The 10,910-nt window shown below is 44.2% G+C and overlaps 1 protein-coding gene across 1 annotated transcript; it reads left to right on the forward strand.

The window, feature by feature from the left end:
• The first annotated feature begins 1,175 nt into the window (after positions 1 to 1,175).
• LOC118356572 (collectrin-like) lies at positions 1,176 to 8,438 on the forward strand. The gene is made up of 4 exons (XM_035725772.1): positions 1,176 to 1,303; positions 1,606 to 1,664; positions 5,502 to 5,587; positions 8,294 to 8,438. The coding sequence occupies exons 1-4, from the start codon at positions 1,246 to 1,248 to the stop codon at positions 8,436 to 8,438; spliced, it is 348 nt and encodes a 115-aa protein (XP_035581665.1). The 5' UTR covers positions 1,176 to 1,245.
• Positions 8,439 to 10,910: the final 2,472 nt, after the last annotated feature.

A 10,910-nucleotide genomic window follows, 5' to 3' on the forward strand; every position in this document is an offset into this window, starting at 1 on the left:
GGGTCACCCAATCTACATGGTTTTCAAGCAACGAGGTGGAATCTGGGGACTGAAATCACGAAGAGGCAATGTGGTAGAGAGGAAAGCCCTGACATCAACCTGCCTGGGGGGCTTCTAATGACATCCATAGAATGCCCACTAGGGGAGACTCTCTTCCACTCCTTATGGTCATCCTCAGAGCATCTCTGAGGCCTGGTTGCAATTTCAGTTTTGACCAGTGATGACCAGTGAAGACCCAGTGCAGGTCGGTGTGGTGCAGAAGGGTTCAAGTGACACCCATTCCACTCCTCCCATTGGCACCGATGCCTTAACCACCAGACCCTCAGTTCCCTGGTGTGTAAGATGCTTATAACAACGGCAACTGTGAGGTGCTGTTTTGAGGACGAGAGAGATAATCCAGCAAACCTAGTTCATGGCAGGAAGCTCTTAATGACTGTTCTCTAGCTGCACTGACCAACGGAGTTGCTAGCCACATGTTTCTACATAAATTAAATTAATAGAAAATTTAGTTTCTCAGCAGCACCAGGCCCATTTCAGGTGGCCAATAGCCACCTAAGGTCTGGTGGCTACCGTGTTGGATAGAACAGATAGAGAACATTTCCATCATCACAGAATGTTCCACTGGACAGCACTGCTCTGTATCGTTAACTCTGACTTTACACAACCACCAGAACTTAGGGCTGACCAAAACGATTCCCTTTGAGGTGGAAACTCTCCCCGGATGTTTACGGATGTATATCTGTGGAGGTGAGAGTCAGGTGAGGCCATTCTTGGAAGGTCGTCTTTTGTTCACCAGGGAAAGAAAGGGGTGATGTTTGTTTTCCAAATTAAGATAGCTTATCTAGGAGTTGGCTATTTTAGCCCTGAAAAGATGGAAAGTTGAGGCTGAGGAAACCGTCCAGAGAGGGCTCAGTTCTTTCCAAGGGGCGCTTAGCTGGGCCACAACAGAAGGGGCGGGGGAGGATTCTGACTTGGAGTCAGCAGAAGAAACAGTCTCTGGAGGTACAGTTCAGGAAGGACAACTAATCTGTTTTCCCAACAGATTTTCGTAAATAACTGACAGGAGATGGGCTGCTTCTCCTTAAATATTAACCCGAATAATGGGGTTTAATCATTAAACCTTCTAGGTGGGGGCTGGCTTGTTTCTCTGATATTCTAATCCGGGTCACAGAATGGCTAAGGCAGCTTTAAGTGGAGGGCGGATTTTTTCCCCTCCGTTTGCCTTGTGCTTTGCACTCTGAAAGAATGTTGTGCCTGCTCTTTTTTCTGGTGACTGCTATTCATGCTGAACTGTGTCAACCAGGTATGCAGCCTTGAAACTTAAAAATAGGGTAACAGTTTTCTAAATGATTGACAAGTCTTTGAATGGTTTCTCTATTTTTCTAAATCTGCAGACGTGTTGTGGCTTGAAAGTTGAGACTGTGAATGTTTTAGAAGTTTGAAAGAAAACTTTAAACCATCTAAGGGGCTTGTAGTTAAACTTTCAGTTTTGGGGGCAGTTTAACTGAAGATCTGTGTTCTGTTGATTTGAGTTGATTAAATGTTTGGACTTCATGTTTTGGCAGATTTTTATCATCATATACTGCTCTTTTTTCTTTCTGGCAGATGCAGAAAATGCTTTTAAAGTAAGACTTAGTATCAGAACAGCTCTGGGAGATAAAGCAGTAAGTGGAGAACCTGCATGTTCATTTTTAATTTTGTTTGCTAATACTACTTTCTCTAGTAATGAGCCTCTGCCTCGTTATCTTAAACTCATATAGTTTAAGTCTAAAGACCTCAAATCTGATATTGTCTTAAAGTTAAAAAATAGTAAAATAGAAATTCTTAAAAAATGATTGTGCCTCAAGTCTTTAATCTGCAGTGTGTGCTAGAAAATCTGTGAAGGTTTGTATTACACAAAACAATGTAGCAAACTCGAACATTTCAGTCAAGCACAGTGGAGCTGCGGGGCCTAAGTCGGGTACTCATGTCTGGGTTGGGCTCTGCACCTCACTGTTGCGGTCATTTGTATTTTGTCAGCCTCAGTTTTCTTGTCAGCTAAAAGATGGTATGGTTCCACCCACATCAGATTTTTCATAGCTAGTTTCTAGTTCTAATGTGAAGTTTCTTCAGTTCTTCTCAAATATCAAAGTAACAATGTGAAATATGTGCTTATGAAATTGAAGTTAAAAAATACTCATAAGGTTCATGTAGCTATAAGAACAGTACGGCCTGTCGAATTAATGAGGTGATTTGTGTAATTCTAGTTTTAGTATCCCTGTGTGGTCTGTGAAAATTTTCCCCAATAGAAGGCGATATTAAGATACTTCGGGGTAGAAGCAATAAAAGAGTGCTAAGGAAACTTAGAGGTACGTATTCTGTTTGCAGGCCAATCCGCCAATGTATTATTTTATTTATTCAATGAGTAATGATCATTATAACACCCAGCATTTATTGAGAACTTAGTTTACTTTCCAGCGGGGACCCTTCTGAGCACTTTACTCACATCGGTTCATGCAGCCCCGACAACAACCTTTTGAGGAAGGTAGTACCGGCATTCCCATTCTCCCTGGGTAAATGAGAAAACCGAGGTACAAAGAAATTAAGCAACGTGCTCGGGATCTCAGGTCAGCAAGTGACAGAGGTGAGATTTGAACCCAACAGACTGACTGTAGAATCTATTCTCTCTACCACTGTGTAGTTGCTCATCCCAGGGTCCTCTGAGGGCAGGCACCATGCTAGACCCTGGGGATGCAATGGCAGATCAATCAGGCTTGTCCCTGCTCTCGTGGAGCTTATGATATTGGGAGGACTGGTTGTCAATGAAACATTCAGTAAATGAAGTAGAAATGTGCAGTCTTGACAAGTATTGCAGGAAGGAGAAGTACATGGGGGCTTTGGACTTGTTGGGAGCCTTAGTACTTGGCATTTGCTATGAGGTCTAACATATGAGTGGAGGTGAGCCAGAGGATAAAAGAAAAAGGGGCAGAGGGAACAGAACATGCAAAGGCTTATTACAGGAAGGAACTTGGTGAGAGTATGGGATGGAAGGAAGGCTGAGGTCTCTGCAACTGGAGCAGTGAGGTAGAGCATGGCATGTAATGAGTTTGGGCAGAAGGGAGAAGTCAGGCGGAAGAAGTTTATGGACCGTGTTAGGAAGTTTTGGGATTATCTTTAAAGCAAGTGAGAGCTTTCTGGAAGAGATGTTATGATAGAATTGATGCTTGGAAAACACTCTGGTCACAGTGTAGAAGGCAGATTGGGAGAGGATAAGAGTAGAAAGGAGAAAGGGGGAAGGAGGAGTCAAGGATGACACTTTAGTTTCTAATTATGCAACTGAATGGATGGTGACCCACTGGTGAATCAGGGAAACAGGTACAGACAAGAAAATCATGGCTTTAATTTTGGATTTGTTGAGCCTGAGATATTATTGGGCAGGCAAGGACAGGGTGAGCTTGAGATATGCATTCCTGGGTCATTTACCTAACGGTGATAATGGAAGCCTGGAGTAGATGACAGTCTGAGGGAGAAAGTACAGAGTGACAAGAGGGAAAGGTCTAGCATAGAGCTTTGAGATGGTCTAAAACCTGAAGCCCTTATAGAAGAAGGCGAACCTACAAAGGGGGCAAATAGGCAGGAGGAAAACCAGAATGTGTATCACAAAAGGGAAGAGAGTGCTTCAAGTTGAAGGAAGTGATCTGTTGACAGGCCAACCAGGATGATCCTGAAAGCCACTCATTGTGTTGAGTCATGTAGAGGTCACTGGTAACTTTAGAGAGAGCCAACTTTATGGAGTGGTGGGACTGGAAAGCAGATAGTGGAGGGAGTTGAGAATAAGTGGATGGCAAACAGGTGAAGACACAAGTATGACAACTCCTTTGAGAATGTTGGCTGTGAAGGGCAGGAGAGAGACAGCAGTAGGTAGAGAAGAAAGATTGAGTACAGTGGTTTGGTTTTGGTGTCATTTTAATGGGAAGGCTTGAGCATGGCTAAAAGCCAGAGTCCAGCGTACGGAGGAGAGGGGAAACTGATATCCTTAGATTCTGAGAAGGGCAGAAGGGCAGTGTTCCTAATCCAGGTGGATGCAAGAGCCATTGACAGGAGGAGAAACACCACAGCCGGCCTTTTGGGGGAGGATGTGGATAGCATGTATGTCTACAGAGGAAGTTTTTTGTTTGGTGTCAGGAGGATGGGGAAGTTTAAATTGATGACTTGAGGATGTATCTCTAAATTACGAGATAAGAACATCTAGTGAGGGGCGCCTGGGTGGCTCAGTAAGTTAAGCGTTTGTCTTCAGCTCAGGTCGTGATCCCGGGGTCCTGGGATGGAGCCCCACATCGGGCTCCCTGCTCAGCGGGGTGTCTGCTTCTCCCTCTCCCTCTGCCCCTCCCCCTGCTCATGCTCCCTCTCTTTCTTTCTCAATAAATAAATAAAATCTTTTGAAAAAAGAGCATCTAGTGAGTATGAGGTGTAAGGGAAAGCTTTGAGTTTGGTGGAGGCGGGGAGCTGAAAGAGGTTTGAAACAGCCATTGTGAACCATGAGAGAGAGAAAACTGATGGAGACCTAAGGGATTCCTGGGCACTTTGGGAGTAGGTCATCATGAACTTAGAGTTAAACCCTGTTACGTGACTTTCTCCAGTTATACTTGATTACTCACCTGAAATATGTGGTCAGCCACATTAGTTTGCTAGGGCTACTGTGAGAAAGTACTGTGAACCGGGTGGCTTAAACAATAGAAATTTATTTTCTCTCAGTTCTGGAGGCTAGCAGTCCACGATCAGGGTATCAACAGGGTTGGTTCCTTCTGAGGTCTGTGAAGGAAAGATCTATTCTAGGCCTCTCTCTTTGGCTTATAGATGACTGTCTTCTCTCTGTATCTTCACATTGTCTTCCCTCTATATGTGGCTGTGTCCAAATTTCCTCTTCTTGCAAGGACACCAGTCCATATTGGATTAGGTCTACCCTAATGACCTCATTTAAACTTAATCACCTTTGTAAAGACCCTATCTCCAAATACAGTTACATTCTAAGGTACTAGAGGTTAGGACTTCAACATATAAATGGGGGGGGGGCACAGTTAAATCCATAATATGCACACACACTCAAGTTTCCAGCTAAGAAAATGGAAAGAAAAATTGTACCTATGTTAGTAAAGGAAAGGAAGCTGAGAGAGGTAGTCAGTTAATGAGGGAAGAGAGTAAAGGAGGAAGGGAACCAACTGTATATGTTCAGGATACGATGTCCAAATGCCCTATTTGTTGACTGGCTACTGATACTGCAGATTGTGAAGAAGATAATGCAATGGAAAGTACACCACACTTGGAATGACAGAATGTCCAAGAAAGCCCATCCTGAACATTATTGTGACATGATTTATCTTGGTCTTTGGTGTTTAGTGTATGAGAAAGATGAGAGAGAGAGGCAGGTCTTGATTACCACCACCACTGTGGTCACAATTAGATTCCAACGGACCATTTTTTATCCTATGCCTCTTACATTTCCTGTTTTACTTCTCTTTTAGTATGCCTGGGATACAAATGAGGAATATCTTTTCAAAGCAATGGTGGCTTTCTCCATGAGAAAAGTTCCCAACAGAGAAACAACAGAGTAAGTAAATAGAAAAAATTTTAATTGATTATTTGCAGTGTTATTTGAGGCATGCATTAATTCAAAAATCTATCTTGAAAATAATTAACCAAATTTTTAAAAAGGATCCACATTGTAACATTTAAAAAAACTTTTGTAATCTAGCTCCCCTTGCCGTTTGTATCATGTTCCAACAATGATCTTTGTTCAATAGGTACTACGATGATAAAAATTTTTAGATGTACTCGTGTGTCATAAGCTTGTTCTACATTCCTATTGTATACATATAGGTTCTCCTATAGATAGGTAGGTAGGCAGGTAGGTAGAAAGAAAAGAAAAGAAAAGAATTCCTCTCTCACTGTATAAGTTTGCTAGGGCTGCAGTAACAAAATACCACACGCTGGGTGGCTTAAATGGCAGACACCTATTTCTCACTGTTCTGGAGGTTGCGAGGCCAAGATCAAGGTGCTGGCAAGGTAGGTTTCATTCTGAGGCTTCTTCTCTTGCCTTGCAGACACCATGAGAACCGTGTTCTCACATGAGTTCTCACATGACCTCTTCTTTCTTGAGGGGGCATGGAGGAAAGAGAGAGAGCAAGCTCTCTGGTGTCTCTTCTAATGAGGACACTAATCCCATCAGGGCTCCACCCTTATGATGACATTTAACTGTAATTATCTCCTTATTGGCCCTATCTCCAAACACAGTCACATGACGGGGAGGGGTTAGGGAGGGCTTCAGCATAGGAATTTGGGGGAAGGGGAGCAAATCAGTCCACAGCACTCATTTTGGAGATACACATGTATAGGTTCATGCCAATGTTGGCGTCTATCGTAGCACCGTGGTTATTTTCTTAGAAGCTTTGGTACAGCTTTTCACAGTTTTACATTTTTTTCTATTCTCCCAGAGGAATCATCTCTATTTGTAATGTATCCTTCTATCTCTATTTGTGGTTCTGGTGCCACTCCTGGTTTCTGTCTCTTCCCTCCCTCCTTCTTCCCTTTGAGAAGAGAAATGACTGACCTGATTGGTGAGCTGGAAGGAGAACCTCTCTGTGGGTTCCCTTCTCTTCAGGAGCTGGCCTGCCCTCAGACAGCAGGCATTTTTCTCTGCTACTCTCTACACTGAGTACAGAACCAGGCCCTGCACGGGCAGGCCCATACAACTGTAAGGCTGGACGTGCTATTTACAGATGAGGACTGGTTCCGTTGGTAGGTGCCATAGCATATAGGGTGTAAGTATCTTGCATATTACTCCAGCATGTGTGGTAGATGCTCCAGCTGAGCTCTACCTGGGACACTATCGATGAATTGATTTCCTTTCACGATTTTTATAATTAGGAAGAAAACTTACCTGCTGATTAATGTTGTGTCTTCCAACCTGGCCTTTTATTTTAGTGTCCAATCTGCTTCATTCTTTTGTCTTAATTCTGTAGGGATTCAGAACCTGATAAAGAGGATCACTATTTATTGACCTCCCTCAAACCCACAATATATGATGCATGGGCTGTGAATATAAAGAATGAAACAGAAGAGTGGCATTTGGGGAAGCAAAATAAACATATGATATACGGTATATGTGTGTGTACACACATATATATATTTAAAAATAGGTAATATATTCACATGATTTAAAAAATTAAAAGAAGGAGGTACATAGTAAAACAAAATTATATCCAAAGTGAATTCTATTCCTGTTTTATAGAGTTTTAGAAAAAAATATATTTGTGCTTATATACACCTTTTAAACTGCACATTCTTTCCACAACTGTTTAACTTTTCTCAAAAAAATTAGGTGATTGCTTTGCAAAAAATTGAAAAGGAAAAATATAAGAAAAAAGCCCCCTTGTCATCTTACAATACAACCCCCTACCCAAATAGTCTCTTTATCTTCTACTCTTCTTGTCCCAGGTTTTACACATTGCAGTGTTCATCGTACTATTTCTTCCTCTGGGTGCCTGCATTAAACCTTGTAAATGACTATGTTAAATCGGATGTTTCTATTCTTAGGAAAAGTTAATTTAAACACATAACATTTTAGATGAATTTTGAGAAATTCATGTTTGAGTTTTTTTTTTTTGACTTGAAGCATTGTATAAGTCTGTGAATATCTGATCTTGTTTACTTGCAGACATGTTTCACTTGCACAAATATAGAGAAGGCTTTGTTGCCAATGCCTGTTGAAAAAGTCATAAAGTGCAAAACTCCATCAAGGGTCAACAGACGTTTCTGTAAAGCCACAGGCGGTATGAGTGGCAACAGTACTGCCGTCAGGCCTGAGTGATGAGGGCTGCCTCACGAATCGGGATGTGTTTAAGCTGCAATTCAATTGCTGAGCCCCATTCTCCATACGCTGCCATAAAGAAGGCTGCATCCTTACATGAACAGGCTTCCCCTGTGGGAAAGGGCACCACAGAATGCAAGATGGGATTGAAAACGACTTTGCAGAGAGGCTGCCGCTCTCCAGCAGGTGGGTGGATGGAAGACGCCGGGGGGCTTGGCAGCTGGCTCAGGTTTTAACTCTTCTGCCTTAGAAAGGCCTTCTGGTGCCAGTGAGGGACAAAATAAATTCTGCACGGTAGCGGCTGTGGGATGCATTACATCCCCTCAAAATGCATATATTCAAGTCCTAAGCCCTGGTAGCTCAGCACGTGATTGTATTTGGAGATAGGGTCCTTTAAAAGGTAATGAATGTACGATGAGGTCATAGAGGTGGGCTGTCACCCAATAGGAATGGTGTCCTTACAAGAAGAAATGAGGACACAGATGTGCAGAGGAAAGCCCAGGTACGACAGGAGAGGACAGCCATCCACAAGCCAAAGAAAGAAGGCTCAGAAGAAATCAACCCTGACCACACCCTGAACTTGGGCTTCTAGCCACCAGAAATGTGAGAAAATAAATCTCTGTTGTTTAAGCCACCTGGTCTGTAGTGTTTGTTACAGCAGCCCTAGCGGACTAACCCAGCGGCAAGTATCCGTTTCCAGAATGGCTTCAGGGATCCAGATCTGGAACATCACTGTTTATTTCCTTCTTTTTCCTCACGGCTTATTTTACAACGATTGCAGAAAACTTGAAGATCCTGAGACGTACAGAATTGAAAAATGTAAAAAGTAACTCACTAAGGATAATCAAATCATAATCAGAATAATGAATACTCTCGTTTACTTCCACCTTCTACCCAGTCCTTACTACCACATCTCTTACATCGGGCTTGACCGCCTCCAGTGAGACAGAGCTCAGGATCTCCTGACGATGCTTTTGCATACTTGGCAACCTAGCGTTGGCAGATCCTTGATCCAGTATAACCTTGACTGGCTACACAGGAGGATGTTTATCCTAGTGAGAGGTCCTGGCTGCGTCCACACAAGACTGATGGGGCAGCTGAACTGGTCCAGTCACCCTCACCCAGCGGGCAGTGGGAGAGACAGCTAGAGGGTCAGAGAGGCAGGGGGTGTGGGCCCGCAGAGAGGGCTGTGGCATTTCCACTCCCTTCCCCATAGGACAGGACCGGGTGGGAACGGGGTCCAGCGCATCTGCACATGCAGCCAGGTGGGGTGCTGACAACTGGGCCCATTCGGATGAGTTGCTGCCCACGCCACACTAGCGATTACGTGCTTTGAGTGATACCTTTGCTTGCGTCCCCGTCTACCTCAAGTCAGGCCGAGAACTGCACACAGAGCGTGGAGTTGTCCATAGAGGAGAGACTGGCATATTATTTCCTGGTCGGATGCTCCCCAACGTGCACGATGGTGAAGCCAGTCACTGAGGGTGTACCATGGAACAGAAACTGGGGCCTGCCTTGTAGCCGGAGAAGTCTAAAGGTGGAAGGCTGATTCAAGCTCCAGTGATTGGGTGAGAGAGGACAGCTTTGCAAGCAGCCTGCCCTCCAATGTATCCCTGGGACCAAGCGGAGGCTGCTGGAGGGAGCTGGATGGAGTCCCTGCCTTTGGGGCTGAGAATCAGCTGCGGGGCCAAGAGGAGGCAGGGGTGTGAGGCTGGAAGTGCCCCACTGGAGGCCGAGTTGAGGGTGGGATGGAGGATGTTGGTCAGAGTGCATCATCCGCATCAGGGAGGATGCAGTGCAGAGGTGCCCAGACAGGTCTGCAGAGGCTCCACAAGACAGTCTGAATGGAGAACCTGAGGACGCCCGCCACAGCGGAGCAGAGGACCCCAGATGGTGGAACAGCCTGGGGGATCCACAAAGAACCCTGGCTAAGGAAAGAGAACTTTGCTGTTTCCTTCTTTAGATGCCCACAGCCCTCTCCCATCTTCCTTTCCATCCCTAAAGGAGCGAGAATGAAGTGGGGGGGGGGAACGGAAGGGGAGACATGGGGAAGTAGTGTGCATGGAGAGTACATCAGTGGAGAGTACATCCCTGCCGGAGGGAGAGCAGCTGTGTGTCAGAGGCAGGAAGACAGTTTTGATTCGACTGCCCTGAACTCTTTAATAAGTACAAGTGACTGGAAAGCTACACCATTTACTTGAGATGCTGTCAAAGAATGAAGGAGAAAGAACTGATAGAGCAGCCCAAGGCAAAGGTGTGAGAAACAGAAACCTCTTTGTGCATTGCAGGCTACTGAGGCCAGCCTGTTGACCTGCATGGCTGCAGCTCAATCCATAGAATTGAAGAACCTCTACTGAAGCCTCCTGCATGCTTGGCCCTGAGATTAGGATGATGGATAAAACCAGGTCTCACAGGGCATAGCGCCCACACCGAGGAAGCTGGGCCTGGGAGAAATGAGAGGAAGGTGGACTAAATGTGACCAAAACAAGACAATTCTTTTGAAGTCCTTACTTAAATCCTGATATCAAGTGGTTTTCTTGGTATTTCCCAGATTTCCTTAAAAGCAGAATGGAAGATGTATGGAAAAATTTCACTGATAGAACATTCTGGTTTCATCAGGTCAGGTTATTTGAAGATTTCTTGTGAATTTGAAGATGCCAACTAGGTGTTTTCACATTACAATAAGGTTCAGGCCAGGTTTAGTAAAATAGTTTCACAGAAACTTTTAAATGTTGAAGGTAGTTTCTAGGGAAATGTAATCTAAGGTTAAATCCTGGTCTACTTCCCACGTAAGTCGGGAAATGTACCTGCCTAGTTTGCTCAAGTGTTGGTTTTTCGGGTAATTTATCACTTTTAGCAAGAGAGGGAGAAGTCTAACCCAGGCATGACATTTTCTTTCTGAATTCCATGGTGTAGGGCATGGAATGGATTTCCTCCTCTGCCTACTTATTCAAGGATAAGTCTTGTGATCTAAAAGGAACAACGTGCTGTTGTATCCACAGTAAGGGGATTAATGGTCTTGTGCTTGTAAAACAGCATCGCAGCTCCTATTTAGTCCTTAGAT

This window comes from Zalophus californianus, chromosome X (genome assembly GCF_009762305.2).
Source record: "Zalophus californianus isolate mZalCal1 chromosome X, mZalCal1.pri.v2, whole genome shotgun sequence".
Lineage (NCBI taxonomy): Eukaryota > Metazoa > Chordata > Mammalia > Carnivora > Otariidae > Zalophus > Zalophus californianus.

Coding starts and splice junctions, on each gene's coding strand:
- LOC118356572 (XM_035725772.1), top strand. CDS start 1,246: ATGTTGTGCCTGCTCTTTTTTCTGGTGACTGCTATTCATGCTGAACTG. Junction 1,665..5,501: donor CAGCTCTGGGAGATAAAGCA/GTAAGTGGAGAA, acceptor CTTCTCTTTTAG/TATGCCTGGGATACAAATGA. Junction 5,588..8,293: donor CCCAACAGAGAAACAACAGA/GTAAGTAAATAG, acceptor GTCACCCAATAG/GAATGGTGTCCTTACAAGAA.